Consider the following 16,832-nt stretch of genomic DNA (forward strand, 5'->3'; position numbering starts at 1 on the left):
TGAATGACTCAGGTGAGGCACTTTAAAGTGCAACTAAACCCAAATTTGTATGGTGTTCTTTTTATCTTATAAGTGACATGCCCACCTCGAGTGGGAGAAGCACCATAGCATACATTTCACACTGTATGTGTTTTGTTGTAACAATTTGTGAGAGTGACTGAATGGATCCCTTCTTCGTTCTTTGCATCAAAATAAGTTGATCCTACAGATACCCTCTACCTGAGACCATGTCATGAAGAGGATGTCCAATGATGCCACTTTGACATGCTCCTTAGTATTATGGATGATGCAGCCCAATAGGACACGATTGGGAAAGCGGTTTGGAATAGTCGAATTGACATGTGGGCTTAGGGAAGACTATTTGAAATTACACTATTGTGTTGTGGCTCATTGCCCGAGAGACTCATTGTATTTGCGTTTCGACATAGTCATGAACACATTGCATGTTTAGGGGTCAACATTGCTCATTGTGAGGGATCGAGAGTGTTGAATCTAGTGTAATTGAATTGTTTAGGGTACCCAAGATTGGGGGTGTCAATTCCAGACCCACATTGTTAGGCCCGACCGAGCCAGACACATTTATGGCCTGACTTGGACCAGCCCAATTAATGAGTTAGGCTAGCCTCCGTTTGCTTCCTTCGGGTGTCGGTGCTTCGTACTGACTCCCATTGTTTCTTTTTGCAGTGCAAGTCTCCAGGGCCGATGCTAGGGCCGCCGCCGCGGCAAGGCAGGCACAAATCAAGGAAGCCAAGGTGCGGGAAGCCCAATAGCAGCCGAGGCCGAAGAGGAAGGAGAAGAAAGGGTCGTCCTCCGAGACCCCGAAGAAGAGGTCCAAAGTCGAGGGACCAAGCGCCGAGGCAATCTAGGCCCTCGCTGCTCTGGGCCGTGACGGGCCTGCGCAAGACCCCTCCCCCGTCGCAGCCTCGAGAGGCCCGAGGGTGGCGACCGTGAGGGCCGAAGTGGGGTTTGTCCCTCAATGGTCGGTGAAGGAGGACGACACGCTGGCCGTCGGGTGAGTTGGTCGTGAGCTGGTGATGAAGGGGAGTCTTCCCCGAGATGCCACCGAGGCACAGAAGCAGGGAACGGCGGCCATGATCACGAATGCTTGCATCTTCATGGCCGGGGTAAGCTTTGGTCCCCCTACCTTCTTTTTTTTTTTGTCTTAGCATTCTGACCTTCGGTGTTTCATGTAGGCACAAAATCAGATGGGTCAACTGGCGACTCGAGCCGAAGCTATGTGCCGAGACCTCGAGGTCATCGAGAGAGAGAAGGCCGCCCTAGAGAACGAGCGCTCGATCCTCCTTGAGAAGGTGGAGCACTTGGAGAAGGACCTCGTCTTCGTGCGCCAAGAGTGCGATCAGAAGCTCGTGGAGCTGAAGTCGCAGATGAAGGCTCGAATTCAAGAAGCCGAGGCCCGAGGGGTCGAGGAGGATCGGTCCTCCGAGGACTTTAGGGAGGAGATAAAGCAGGCCATCGTCCTGGGGTTCACAATGGGCGCCACCGAGGTTCGAGACTGGGTCCTCGAGCGTTACCCCGGGGTCTCCTTCGAGGACAGTGGGCTCATCTTTGAGGACGATGACGTTGAGGTGGCCCCATCAGCCACTGAGGTTGCGGATGCCGATGGCGGAGGCTGCAGCGAGGAGGGTGAGGTTCAGCTGCACCGAGAGGTCCCTCCGACTCCGGGCCACGGAGGTTCGGATCAGGAGACCCTCCAAGCCGAAGAAGAGGCCGCGAACCCAACGGACGCCCCTTGAGGTCACCCCGGGTCTCAGCTCAGACAACCCCCTTTCTTTTTGTTATGTTATCAGCCTTTGGGCTTCTTGTAATCTTGGCCTTTGGGCCTTATGTAATCAGCCTTCGGGCTTCGTATGTAACTACGGCCTTCGGGCCTTCGTCTTATAATCTTAGCCTTCGGGCTTTATGAATGAATAAAGAGAATTTTTGTTCCCAACTTTCATTTTTCTCGCCTTCTGTGTCCCTTTGAGTAAGGTAGTCTTTAGTCCGTAGCTAGGTGCAAAGAGGCTGAAACCCCTCGTTGCCTGCCTTAGGGTCCGCCTTCCTACCTGAGCACGGCTCGGTCCTGCCCCCTTGGCATATCGGATAGGTTCCCTGAGTCCAAGGACTGGACTTGAGGGACCTGGAGCAAGTACTAAGTGGTTTTCACCAAGTGTCCCTCGGCTCCAGCCAAAGGGTCTGTTAGACGCATGGATCCGAGACCTAGCCGAGAGCCTACCCTACGAACATCAAGCGATTTTCACCAAGTGTTCTCCCTCGGCTCCATCCAAAGGGTCTGTTAGACTGGCATGGATCCGAGACTTAGCCGAGGGCCTACCCTACGAATATCAAGCGATTCACCAAGTGTTCTCCCTCGGCTCCAGCCGAAGGGTCTATTAGACTGTCATGGATCCGAGATCTAGCCGAGGGCCGACCCTTCGATAGTCATCGCTCCCGATAATCGATTGCCTTTGGTCAAGTTCCTTCGGCTCTGGAGTCGGGTCACAGGCCGATGGTGGGACCCTCAGTCAGGTCAACCCAGCCTTGCCCGTGCCTCAGCCGAGGAGTGGATGCTAGCCCTGCAAAGCTTGTTCTCTGCCTAAGCCCCCTGACCAAGGCGAACACCGTCAGCCACTTTGGCTCGACCTTTTCCCGAGACCCCAGCCGAGGTGATGACCTTCGGCCAGTTCAGCTCAGCCTTCCCCTGAGCCTTGACCGAGGTGTCGTCCTTCGGTAAGCTCTGCTCGGCCTTCGCCCGAGACCCCGATCGAGGTGAAGACCTTCGGTCGTAGCCGTTCAGTAGAGTTAAAGGTCATCAGACTAGAGAATTCCTCTCAATTGCCGTAAACCAGCTTTTGTATTATCCATGAATAAAATCTTCCAGCGTTTAGGATGAGGAATTACAACTTAAAAGTGCACAAGGGCGAAAATTACAAAAAACTACAAAAGACAAGTGTGCGTGCTCGCCACTTCACTACTGATGGAATTTTCCTAAGTTCTGAGAGTTCCACGATCGGGGTACCCTTCCTCCCCCCGTAGTCTCCAGGTGATAGGACCCTGGTCATATTACCCTCGAGACTCTGTAGGGCCCTTCCCAATTTGGATCTAGCTTTCCTTGATGTCTCGGGTCCTACACTTCTGCCCTTCTGAGGACGAGGTCACCTTCCTAAATTCATTCTTTTGAACTTTGGTGTTGTAGTGCCTCGCGACCCTCTGTTGGTAAGCGGCGATCCTTTCTTGCGAAGTATCTCTGGTTTCTGCCAAGAGGTCTAGATTCGCTCGGAGCCCTCCATCGTTTTCGTCTTCATTGTAGTACTGAATCCGATGGGTAATGGCCCCTATCTCCACTGGAAGTACCGCTTCAGTGTCGTATGTTAACATGAAGGGTGTTTCTCCGGTGGCTAATCTCTCAGTAGTGCGGTAAGCCCAGAGGATGTGGTGCAACTCGTCTGCCCATAGTCCTTTGGCGTCGTCTAGTCTCTTTTTTATTCCTTGAAGTAGTGTACGGTTGGTTACCTCTGTCTGCCCGTTGGTCGGTGGATAACCGACGGAGGTTTTCCTGTGGTCGATGCCGAGGGCCTCACAGAACGTGCCGAAGGTCGGATTGGCAAACTAAGTTCCATTGTCCGTCACCACAACCTGGGGGATTCCAAATCTATAGACTACCGCCCTTTGGAAGAAGTCCCTTATGTTCTTTTTGGTTATCGTCGATAGGGCTTCGGCTTCTGCCCACTTCGTGAAGTAGTCAACTGCCACTACAGCAAACTTCCTTTGTCTCGTGGCTAGGGGGAATGGGCCTAGGATGTCGATTCCCCACATGGTGAATGGTACTAGGTTCGATAAGGATGAGAGCTCGGTAGAGCGTAGCCTAGGCACGGGGGCAAACATTTGGCACTTGACGCACTTCCTGACTAGTGATTCTGCATCCTTCCTCATTGTCGGCCAGTACAGGCCCTGCCTTAGCACTTTATGTGCCAAGGCCTGGGCTCCTAGGTGTTGACCGCATATCCCTTCATGTACCTCCCGGAGTGCGTACTCACCGTCGGCGGAATCCAGACACTTGAGGTATGGCAAGGTGAACCCTATCTTATATAATGTCTCGTCCTTCAGGAAGAAGCGCGCTGACCTCATTCTTATTTTTCTTGCCTCGTCCCCATTCTCTGGGAGCTTTCCTTCTTTGAGATATTCGGTTATGGCCTTCATCCAGCTTTGTCCGTTTTCACCTACAGGTAATACCTCTTGGGGTTTTTCGATGCTTGGCTGTGATAGCACTTCAAAATACACCGATCGTCCAAGATCTATGAAGTCGGAGGTGGCCAACTGTGACAGTGCGTCTGCACTAGCATTCTCTTCTCGTGACACCTGCCTTACCTCAAATTCCTTGAAAGCCGCTACCTTGTCTCGCACCGTCTTCAACTATTCGTCCATCCTTTGCTCTTTGGCCTCGTAGTCTCCATTCACCGTTGTACCACTAGCTGGGAGTCGCTATGCACTACCAGCTCCTTTACCATCAAAGCCCGAGCCAGATTAATTCCGGCTATTAACGCTTCATATTCTGCTTCGTTGTTGGAGGCATCGAAGTCGAACCGTAGGGCGTATTCTATTTTGAAACCCTCGGGGCTCACCAACACGATTCCCGGTATAACTGCAAGGTATCCCCGGTGTTCGGCTTCGTCAGCAACGGGGGTGCGGCCAAGTACTCCTTCAATTGTTCAAGAGACTTTTCGCACTCCTTCGTCCATTCGAACCTTTTGGTCCCCTTTAGTGCTTTGAAGAAGGGGAGGCATCTATCTACAGACCGAGATATGAATCGCCCGAGGGCGACAACCCGACCCGTTAGCTCCTAGACTTGCTTCACGTTCTGCGGTGACCTCATGTCCCGAATGGCTTGTATTTTGACTGGGTTGACTTCAATTCCTCTCTCCGAGACGATGAAGCCGAGGAACTTTCCCGAGGCTACTCTGAATGCACATTTTGCTGGGTTCAGCTTCATACCGTATCGTCTCAGCACCTGGAACGCCTCTTCCAAGTCTTGGATGTGTCATTCCGCCTTCAGGCTTTTTACAAGCATATCGTCCACATATACCTCCATGGTTTTGCCGATCATCCCTTTGAAGATTTTATTCACCAACCTTTGATAGGTGGCCCCTGCATTTTTTAGCCCGAAAGGCATGACCTCATAGTAGTACAGCCCACCCTCGGTTATGAAGGATGTTTTCGGGACATCGGCCTCAGACATTTTGATTTGATTGTACCCCGAGTATGCATCCATGAAGCTCAGCGCCTCGTATCCCGCCGTGACTTCGATGAGGAAGTCTATCTTCGGCAGGGGGTATGCGTCCTTCGGGCAGGCCTTATTCAGGTCGGTGAAGTCGATGCAGATCCTCCACTTCCCGTTTGCCTTCGGGACCATTACCACGTTGGATATCCACTCCGGGTACTGGATCTCACGGATGAACTGGGCCTTCAGCAGCTTCTCCACTTCCTCGTCTATTTTCTGTCGCCTTTCGGGGGCAAAAGTCCTCTTCTTCTGCTGCACCGGCTTCTTTATTGGGCTAACATTCAGATGATGTTCTATCATCTCTCGGTCTATCCTGGGCATATCCGAAGCCGACTAGGCGAAGACGTCAGCGTTGTTCCGTAGGAATGAGACGAGTCTTTCTCACAGCAACCTTGGCATGGTTGCCCCAATCTGAAATTACCAAGCGTCGTCCCCCTCTTCGGCTTCAACTTGCACCAAGTCTTCGACCGGCTCCCCCCATTGATAACTGGCATCATCGCGCAGATCCTCTATTGGGAGTGCCTCGCCCGCCTTTTCTTTTCCCCATAAGGTAGTGGCGTAACACCTCCGGGATGCCTCCTGATTGCCCGGACACTCCCCGACACCATTCTTGGTTGGGAATTTCATCTTGAGATGGGAAGTGGAGATGACAGCCTTTAGTAGGTTCAATCCGACCCTTCCCAGTATGACATTGTATACCGATGTAATGCCCACCACCAGGAAGTTGATCATGATCGTCGCTTGGCGATCTCCAGTGCCAGCTCTTACCGGCAACTCAATCGACCCTTCCACCTTCACTGGGACGCCGGAGAATCCCTGCAACGGGTGTTTGACCTTCTTTAACTTTCCCTCGTCTAGGCCCATCTTCCAAAAAGCTTCAAGGAACAGGATATCAGCTGAACTGCCGTTATCCACTAAGATCCTCTTCACTTTGCAATCCGCTATGGTCATGGTGATAACCAAGGCATCGTCATGCGGAGTCTGTACCCCTTCCAGATCATCATCTGAGAAGGAGATAACCGTCCCCGTCTTTGCCTTCTTGTTCGGCCATTCTGCCATATGTACGCTTCTTGCATAGGCCTTCGCTTTCCTGGCAAAGACTGAACTCTCTCCAACGGCTGGGCCTCCACAGATGGTTGCTATAACTCTAGTTGGGCTCTTATTCTCATCTCAGGGGCGACGCTCAGCTTCCTCGGGTGTCTGGTCCCTTTTCCGTTCCTGATTGCCTCTACGGGCGAGCCCCCTTCTCTTATAGTGACCTCCGCCATCTCTCCGACGATTATCCCTCCGGCCATTACCGTCTGGGGCAACCTCCTTTTCACGGTCTACAAATCGACCTAGATACCCCCTTCGGATCATCCCTTCTATCTCCCCCTTGAGGTGCCAACAGTCTTCGGTATCACGGCCATGGTCTCTGTGGAAGTGGCAATATCTGTCCACGTTGCGTCTCTCGGGGTGTCGCCCCATCTTTCCTGGCCACTTCATGGCCCTGGCATCCAGGGAATCCTTTATCTGCATTAGTACCTATGTTCGCCTTCGGTTCAGGGGTGCGTACTTCTCAAACTTCCTTGGTGGACTGAGGGCCCGACCGCGCTCAGACTTTCGTCTTTTGCCTTCTTCGGAGGGTTTATCGTCAACCCTTGAGAGCCTCTTTCTTACCACCTTCCTTTCGACTTCTTCATCGGCCTGGAGGGTTTCTTCCATCTGGATGTACTTATCACATCGTGCTCTTAGCTCGGTCAGATTCCTAGGTGTATGCTTCGCTAGAGACCTCTTCAACTCCTTATCCTTGACGCCTCCTAACAGGGCCGTGAACTCTTCCTTCGGGTCTAGGCCTCTGATTGTGATCTTCTCTTGTTGGAATCGCTTCATGTAGTTCCACAGCGATTCCCCTTCTTGTTGCTTGATGTTGGTCAAGTTCAACGTAGTCTTCTGAAGGGGCTGGCTACTAGAGAATCCCTTCACGAAGAAGTAACTTAGGTCGCTGAAGCTGTGGATCGACTTCGTCGGCAGACGGTTGTACCATAGCCTCGCCACTCCTCTGAACATCAATGGAAGGGCACGACACATGATGTTTTCCGAGACCCGATGGAACTGCATGGCGACTTTGAAGCCTTCCAGGTGATCAACGGGGTCCCCAGACCCGTCATAAGTGTCATACTTGGGTAGGCAAAAGCCGATCGGGAGTGGGTCCCTCATGACCTCGTCAGCTAGAGCCGTGTCATTAGTGAGGTCCGGCTCGCGAGTTCCCGTCTGATTTTCTGCCACCTTCTTGATCTCATCCTTCAGGTCTAGGATCATCTGCTTTAATCCCGAGTCCTCAGGCCTCTGTTTGTCTCCTTGGTGCGGATCCCCATGTGGGTCTCTGGCGGCGCATTGCGTCCTACCTCGGGGTGTGGGACTCTCCCTCCTCGCTCGGTTTCGAGGGTCACAATCGGCCCTTGTCGATCCTATACTGCTCTGGTCTTCATCTCGAGCTCTCTCAAACTGGAAGTGGGGGCCTAGGGGTGCTCCGCCGGTCTTCTGAGAGACAGCTTTGGAGACCTCCCTCATAGTCTTGGCCATCCGGTTATATTTGTCCTGGAGGGCTTCGAATTGCTCCCTCGTCACGTACTCCTGCGCTGCAGGAGGCTGATGATCACTGTCTTCACGTACTGAATATCCAGCCGAACGTTGGTACCTTACGGATACTTCCCGGTCGTCATTGCCCCTCTCTCGTCCTATCTCCGCCGAGGGAGGAAGCCCCCCTGAAGGTTCTTCCCCCATGTCCATGTTGGACACCGCTCTTGTCCTCTTGCGGTTGTAGGTTCTCCCCACCATTACCGTCGTTCCCACAGACAGTGCCAATCTGTTGCTGCCAAAAAACCCCTTGAGTTGGTCCTGCACAAGCACAGACGACGGAGGCCCGGAGCTTTGTCCGGGGTTAGTCCTCCGACGCTCAAGTTAGGGTCGGCCGCATAGTTTTCAGTAAGGGAGTAATGGTGAGGGTCTGAATGCTTACCTTCTTCCTTCCTCTCGGCCCCCTTATATGGTTCCTCGGGTCTAGGGTTTTTTTTCTTGTCTTTTCCTCTGTCCTTCTCCCATACGGCCGTCCTTCTTGTGGGGAATATTCCCCCATGCAAACGACGTGATCGAGCGTGATTGAGTCCTTGGAATCCTTATCTGGTGGACGAAACGTGTCTCGGGGGCGACACGTGTCCTTTCCCCACCGAGAGATCAATTTGGCTATATCAGAGTGTGTGTTCAGGGGGTCCGAACTAAGAAGAGGAGAGAGTGTGTGTGTGTGTGTGTGTGTTCAGGGGTCCGAACCGAGAAGAGGAGAGTAAAGCAATAAAATCGTTCAACTTATGATGGGATTGGAAAACATATGGCTCGTGATATTGGCCCGAACACCTTGGTTAAGGAAAAAAAAAAAGGTTGCACGGCACTATTTTAGATATACTATGTTACTACACATCATAGTAAATAAGTTTGGGACTACAATAACACTATTATGGATACATACGATAATTAAAAATAAGAAATAATATTTTTCTAAAATCTGACCCAATAAAGCATATACGGAGATGATACCATATGTATTTAATATGGTTATTTATTTCTATTCGATGCTAGCACCAAGAAGTTTGACCGGATTCCAATCCTCTCAAGTGCGCCATCCCCTCCAATGCGCATCAAACTAGTGGGAGGAATTTGGGGTAAGTGCCTGGTGTTGCTAGCTGTTTGATGTGCGCTAGAGGGATTGCCAAACATGAGAGGATCTGGTTGCAGCTTTAACATTTGCCTGATGCCGAATAATGCTTGAGTTTTTTTTTTTTTTTTCTTGGGAAAGAAATTTTATTTTAAGAATTAAGAGAAATAGAGGTTTAATTCTATCGTTTCTTACATCCCCTACGTATGCCGATGTCTAGCTTGGAGTCCATATCAAGTCTTCGTACAAGAACTTAATTTTCAATTCTAGTCATGTGTAACCCACTTATTATCTCTCCTATTTTTTAACCGATTATCTTTCCCTTTCTATCTTTCTCCACAAAACGGAACCACACACACTCCCTCTCTCTCTCTTAATGGTTTATTAAAAAAAAATTCCATTTCTTTATTTTTCATTTTAGCTATAATTTAATCTTGGATTTTTATTTTAATCCTGCAAAATTAGCTTTAGATATTAGTCTTGGCAGATTAAAAAATCATGAAATATTGATAAATTATTAATAGAAGAAAGTTTTACTCATCCATAGAGGACAGCTCACCCACCATCCCAGGGTCCACAAATCCCTAGGACTTTAGTATAAATCCAAAATACCATTATGGTATCCTCTCCCATTCATATGAAGCCTATGGTGAATTCTAAAAAAAAAAAAATGTGAATGAATAACCATGGCTGAAGAAAAAACTTGGTCATAAAAGAAAGTGAGATTCATTCACCTATGGAGTTATCAAGAGGATCTTTGAGACTTATACTAAAACCCTATAGAGTTACCAAGGGGATACTTTAGACTTATACCCTATAGGGTTTGTGAACCCTAGAATGGTGGGTGAGCTATCCTCTGAGTTGAGGAAAACTTTATTCCGGCATGATGGTGATTCAGAAATATGGTGCATTGAACATATGTCAATTTGGCTGGAGACATCATCAAGTTTTTCAATTTTTAGAATGCTTTGGTACAAATCAATATTGGTCACAATACGATTTCGATCTTGAAATTGCCAATACCAATACATTGATTAGTATTAGATTGGACCAGATCAATATTGGTGTTGTATCGAATTGGCATGAGATAATCAGGGAGAGAGTGTGTGTGTATGTGTTTTGTATAAGTATTGTTTTAATTAAGATTTAAATAAAAATAGAAAATTATTTTTAAAGAGAGACGGTGTAATGGTGTATAGCATTTAAGTTAAAAGAGATAGATGGGATAACATTTAGAGAGAGCCATTGTAGGTAATCCAATCTGGTTGTAGTTTTTAATGGAATACACGCATCAACTAACAAAACATACAAGGATCCAAGATCAAGTTCTCGTACTTACGAGGTCCTGATACGGACTCTCCAAAGTAGCATAAGGTGAAGGCTGAACCCCTTGAAGAACAAATATATATCATTGGATCCAAAGAGCATACATAGTTACAACAGAATTAGCTTAGAATCCAATGCAAATACAAAGTAGGCAAGTTAGAAGATCTAATTGAAGAGTCAAATAGCTCACAATATGAAACTGCCCGGAGGAACTTATCTGCCATCCCAATGGCCCAGCCATCCAAATATGGCTAGAAAAGGAGCACGAAAAAGAAGCAAATTCCAATGCGACTCATTAGACAAGCCACAAAGAGTACAGACAAGAAGAACTGATAAAAACTTGACCAATTTGTCACGAGCAGCAAAAGTGTCGGCTAGAAACTTTCAAAAAAGAAAAAAAAAAAAAAAAAAAAAAAAAGAATAGACAATCACACAATGAACATAGATTTATGTGGTTCAATAAAATTGTATATGTTCACAGTGAGATGAGATCCTATGTCACTATCAATGCCGAATAAAGTTATAGCGCTTGTCTTCACACTTTTCTCAGATTGCATACAGAGAAAGAACCATCGTTACAATTATATAATGAAACCCTGTACATGAAATTTACACAACTACCTATATAGCCTTAGAAAAAAATTTCCCTTGAGATGGTAACTCATGAATGGACCTGCCAATTCATCGAGGCCCAACCAATAACAATGATTAAAAGATGAAATTCAAGGCATCGTACCCCCAACAAATATCTCAGACCCATAAAATCCTGAGATTGGATAATTACCCTCCAGGCTAATTTCACAATTATGGCCAAATTATGGTCGGAAGTAAAACGTAACCCAATCCACCACACTTGGGCAAACATAAAGACTTTCAAAACACAAGAGACCAATATCTAGACCCATTACTACAACCCATGCCAAAACCTAGAAAACATAACATCCAATTGCAAACAAGGAAATGTTGGAAACCTAAAGAGAGACATCCAATAGGTAGGGACCAAACTTAATAACACCAAGCCTACCAGCAGAAGAAAGCAAAAGGGATTTCCATAAATCAAGATTGGAGGAAACACGAGAAATGATATTTTTTCCATATTGTACGCTTCCCTTTCTTAGGAACCAAGGGAGTCCCAAGAGGCCAAGATAACATGATCCATTTATCATTTCAAGGAAATATCTTTTTTTGGTAACGAGAGTACTGAATATCTTATTCTTTGTATCTGAAGAGGTACCTTTACTATAGAAAATACTACTTTATTAAGAGAAGTTAATTTGCTAGCCAGGCAAATATTGGAAAAGATGCAAAACATCTTGAATAGAGATTACATCATGCTCAGAAGCTTGATAGATGCTTGAATAAAGCCATCAGCAATTAAATGAGTGATCTCAATCATTCCTCTTTATCAACTCTCTATGGACATACAAGAGACAAGATGACCATTCCATGGCTAAAAGGACATCCTCAATGAAAGCCCCGAAAAGGTTCAATAAACCCGCAGCTACTCCCTTGGTCTTTGCCATCGTTTACCAGGTAAATCAAAATCATATGACGCACCATGGAACCAAAAGAGCTCCAAAGCATTCGGGCAACAGATCCGTCAAGCGCAGAGCCATTGAATAACGGATTGGGGTCCTAAAACCTAACAAACTGTAGACTTGTTAGGTCAGCTGAGTTCATGCAATGTGCAATCTATGGCACCAAACCACCCCGCCCCCCACCTCTTTGTTTTCCCTCCCCTGTACTGATGCTGGTGAACATTAGGTTTATTTAAAAACTTAAAAATAGACAATAACAACCTAGCAGCAAAAAAAAAATTGGATAACTTGTACCATTTCACTCTGGAAGATTGGGATCTGTGAGTCAATACTTTTGAAAGATGGAGAAATGTAATGGTTTATCCTCTATGGGAGATAATGGATTGCATTATATCACAACCTGAAATCTCAGCGAACATATAATTTTTGCTTTCATAGGTGAGGTGAATTAGATTGTTGGCAGCTCTTGTATTTGTTGAGACAATTGAGGTCCTAACCTTCCTAAATGCATTAATAGTTGAGCTAAACCATAAGGACGACATGTGGGTTCTCTTACAGAAGCAATCAGGGCATTCCCTTCTGTTTCCATTGAAACCAAACACTAGGTCAACGCCCCCGAAAACCAAAAAAAAAATTTACAAAAGTATCATGCCATTGTTCTTCACCAAATTTTCAACTTTGCTCGATATATTAGCCACTATGCACTATTCCAAATAAAACCAGCCATGTGAAGTCTCCATCCTTCTAGCTGCAGTGAAAGCAAATAATAACTGGCAGCAATTAAACAAAAACCGAAGATTATGCATAGAAGAAATTAACTTTGACAGTTGACCAACAATCTAGCAAACTTGATACTAATGATGCAAATGCATTTGAGTCATATTTATCCATACCCTTCATACCCTTCTAGTACATCTCATTTCGCCGAGGACTATAACGAAGATGTTGCTCATAATAGCTGATCAACTGGCATATGAGAAAACCACATCGTAAGAATTAGTAGTTTGAACTTGTAATTAGGAAGGAGACATAAAGAGCATAGAGAAAATACCAGAAGAGGATTGTTAATCTTTAAAAAATTGTTATCCACCACCATTTCTTTCCCATCAGACCTAGAATTGACAATTGCCATTAGAAATGTAATCAAATGAAGGGCAGAACAACGTTTTTAGAAAATTTTAGTTCAAGTTAACCATTTTTTTTGGGGGGGGAGGTGTGGGGGGAGCGGGAAGCTGCTCATTAACATGGTTCAAAGATATCAAACAAAGGGTTCCTAACCAGAAACTACTTCTTGTAAGAATTCGACAAGAAATCAGCACAGATCCATAAATTTCATACGTATGATTATTCAAAGATGTCCCAAAAGGTTTGGATCTGACATGTTGACAGGCATAGAAAAACTAAATGAATTAGGCCAGCTGCAGTAGTAAGCCCTACGGTTTTCCCTTCTTATGTAAAGAAAATGGACTAAAGGATACAAATTGTTGTAATATGGGTATAAGGGTAGTGTGGTCTTCGTACTCATAATAGTTTTATTATAAATAAAGGTGCACTGTGTCACTCTGACACAAGTCTCACTCCCCTAATTCCATCACAAAGTAATTAGAAAGAAAGAGTTTAGACCCCACAAAAATGTTGCCTACCTTTACACCTCTAGGGCAGTAGTTTCTGGTTGTAACTATCATTACGGTGCTTTTTCACTATAGCTTAACCAAGAGCTCTCTATGTTCAACATGCATCCTGCATGGATGTTACCCTGCCCATAAGTAACATGATGCAAGCATGTGAATTGTGTAATGTCAATCCATCCAACTATTCTCATTGTAATTTATTACATTCTGTATAAAGATTAAGCTTCCCATAGTTGCACTATTACAAAGGCCAATATTATCCAATGCAGCATGTGATTCTGTACCCACAAATAATCTGACTTGTTAAGACATTTTTGTTTGAGCATTCTTTATATTAGGCAGACAAATTAACCAGTTACTGGAACTTACTGTCCTAATCATCCCTTTCCAAAGTTCGTAGGCAACTAGGAACCTTTAGATTAACTGGAAAAAAGATCAGTGCTTTCATTGTCAGGAGTATGGCCGCATAACCAAGTTTTGCCACGAGGCAAAAGCTTAACGTTGTACTAGAAGGGATTGATGATGATGAGGGAAAGGTAATGTAGACTAGGATAGGGAGTCTAACCAAGTCTCAACTGCAGGAACTTTTAATCAAAGAACAACCAATTACAGCCAATATAAGACAAAGTTTCCACAAACCAGAAATAATGAAGGACTTTCAGCAGTCTAATCGATCTCCAAAACTGATCCTTTGTCCGATCAGAAAACAGACCAGCAACTAGGACTAATTCAGACACAATATTAAGTCCTAAACACAGCCCAACCAGAATAACAACCACAGAAACACAAGGGAACAGAAGGGAACCTATAGGTTCTGACCTATGTTCGGAAAACCATTACAGGACAAAAATACAGAGATTTCAAATATCCAGAGATTGGCTGGTCAGAATGGGCTATAAGTTGGATCAAGTTTCACCTTGGTAGAGGAGAAGACTCGACCAGAAAATCAGCCATAACCAAGGCTTCTAGCAGCTACAGGGGGCAGGCCAATTGTACAGAAAAGGATAATTTTCTGGGCAGAATATGAAGAATAAATACCAGATCCATATAGCAGTGTTTCAGTCCTTAAATCACCTTGAATATTTCAAAAAAGATGGAGAGAACTTAAAGAAACCTCTTGGACTTCACGCCGCAAAGGGTCACCGGATCATACACCAGTCCGTCACTTTGATCACACACAAAGCACACTCAGAAGAGCAAACAGCAGCAAGCTTTTTCATTCATAAAATCGTGGGCTGTAGTATGAGAGCCCTCCTTTATTTATAATAATGATGGGGTGATTACAAGAAATAAAAACTACCTTTAGTTTCCAAAAACTGAAATAGGAAACTACCTCTAGTTACTAAAATTAAAAATAGAAACTAGGAAATTAGAAATTAGAAACTAACTAGGTACTGAAATTAGAAACTAATTAGGCACTGAAATTACAAACTAAATAACCCCATCTAAAAAGGAAACTAATTAAAAAAAGAAACAAACTAGTAATCCTGTATGCAACCTTAAAGCCCCTCTTTTAGACCCATAAAAGTAGCCTATTGCACTCAAAACACATGGGATCAAAGGCCCAACATGTATGGAACCCAACCCTAGGCTTATTTCTAATAAAACAAGCCTATTTTGATGATCAATCTGCATCAAGAGGGGACAGTTCCTATCCAATTGGGGATGATGAACTAGCAGATGGTTTTGATGAGGTTGTAGAGGATGATGATGCTATAGCATACAACTATATTTTGTTAGCGGAGACCCAGAGAAAGGATGGTATCGGCATTGCATTTTTCTATACCCGTATACGCACTGGAGATTCTCCCACTCAGTTTATTATTGATAGTGACAATTGTGGAAATGAGGTTTCAAAAGCTTTTACCAAGAAGGCTAAGTTACGTTCAGAGAAACACCCCAGCCCCCAGCCGTATCAAGTCTCTTTTCTGAATGGCAATACGATGTTGGTAAATCAGTGGTGTCAAGAACCCTTGAAGATTGGCTGTTATGATGAAGCCATATGGTGTGATGTTAATTCCCATTACAATCACTGATGTGCTTTTGGGACGGCCCTGGATGTATAATAATGACGTGTTGGCAGGTAGCAAGAAGAACAAAAGCGTATTTAAGTTCAATGGCAAGCTCATTTTATTAGATCCTCCAAATATTCCAGCCAAACAAGCCAAGCGGCAAGCACTGAAGACCAACCAAAAGGAAACTGATTTTGGCACTGGTCACTAGGGAGTAGGGAGCCGACTCCTCCACAAGAGGTTGAATTTCCCAAGCCAATTCAGGAACTGTTATCAGATATCTGAGACTTGGTACCTGTGGAGCTGCCTGATGAGCTACCACTGATGCATGATATTCAGCATGCCATTGATTTAGAGCCAGATCTGTACTACTGAATCTACCACCTTATCCATGAGCCCAATAGAGCATACAAAGTTGAAGTGGCAAGTGGATGACTTACTGAAGAAAGGGTTTATACAAGAGAGTATGAGTCCAAGTGCAGCCCTTCTTACACCGAAGGAGGACACGAAGTGGCAAATGTGCATGGACAGCAGAGCCATAAACAAGATTATCGTCAAGTAACATTACCCTATTCCTAGACTGGAGAATGTGCTAGACATGCTGGCCGGTGCAAAGATCTCCAAATTAGGTCTTGAGCGCAGGTATCATCAGACACATATCCGCCTGGGCAATAAGTGGAAGACTGCTTTCAAAACCAAAGATGGTCCGTATAAATGGAATGTCATTCCTTTTGGCCTTACCAACGCACCCAGCATATTTATGCATGTGATGACACAGTTATATGCCCCTTCAATGCAACTTGCCCAGCGACTCAAGAATGCCAAAGTAGCCCTCAACGATTGGAATCTTGATCACAGCCCCATCTCCCTCGTCCAACATTACATCTCTTTGAGTCCCAAACCCTTCAAATTCTTTAACATGTAGTCCCACCACCCTGATTTCCTTTCCTTGGTCAGCTCTGCCTAGGACATCCTTGTTTCGGCCTACTCCTCCCCCCTCATGCCAAAGTGGTCCTCAAGGCTTAGAATCTTTCAAACTTTGGCAATGTCTCCTCTCGGGTCAATGAGCTGGCCTCCATTCAATCCCGCCTTCAAGCTGATCTTCCCAACCCCCTTCTCACTGAGGAAGAAAGAGCTTCTGCCCTTCTAGCCCAAGAAGAGAGCTTCCTCAAGTAGAAGTCCCTCATCAAATGGTTGGAGCTGGAAGACTCTAATTCTGCCTACTTCTACAAATCCTAGAAGCCGAGATCTAACTCCAATTCCATCCTCAAGCTCACTGCTAGTGATGGCACCACCCTCACCCATCCTGATGCCATTAAATCTGAAGCAATAGCTTACTTTTCTAACATCCTTCATCCT

General features: G+C 45.7%; 1 protein-coding gene across 3 annotated transcripts in view; it reads right to left on the reverse strand.

The window, feature by feature from the left end:
* Positions 1-10,348: 10,348 nt before the first annotated feature.
* Positions 10,349-16,832, reverse strand: part of LOC122081305 (chromo domain-containing protein LHP1-like) — a 50,215-nt gene continuing 43,731 nt past the window's right edge. Inside the window, exons 5-7 of one of the 3 annotated variants that reach the window (XM_042648370.1) lie at positions 12,882-12,942; positions 12,724-12,796; positions 10,349-10,673 (exon numbers count right to left, since the gene is read on the reverse strand). In XM_042648370.1, the coding sequence (XP_042504304.1) occupies positions 12,737-12,796; positions 12,882-12,942 (121 nt within the window). In that variant the 3' untranslated portion in view covers positions 10,349-10,673; positions 12,724-12,736. Of the gene's footprint in view, positions 10,674-12,236; positions 12,601-12,723; positions 12,797-12,881; positions 12,943-16,832 lie in introns of those variants that run through there. The other 2 variants (XM_042648367.1, XM_042648368.1) reach the window with 2 other exon arrangements.

Source organism: Macadamia integrifolia, chromosome 6, assembly GCF_013358625.1.
Source record: "Macadamia integrifolia cultivar HAES 741 chromosome 6, SCU_Mint_v3, whole genome shotgun sequence".
Taxonomy (NCBI): domain Eukaryota; kingdom Viridiplantae; phylum Streptophyta; class Magnoliopsida; order Proteales; family Proteaceae; genus Macadamia; species Macadamia integrifolia.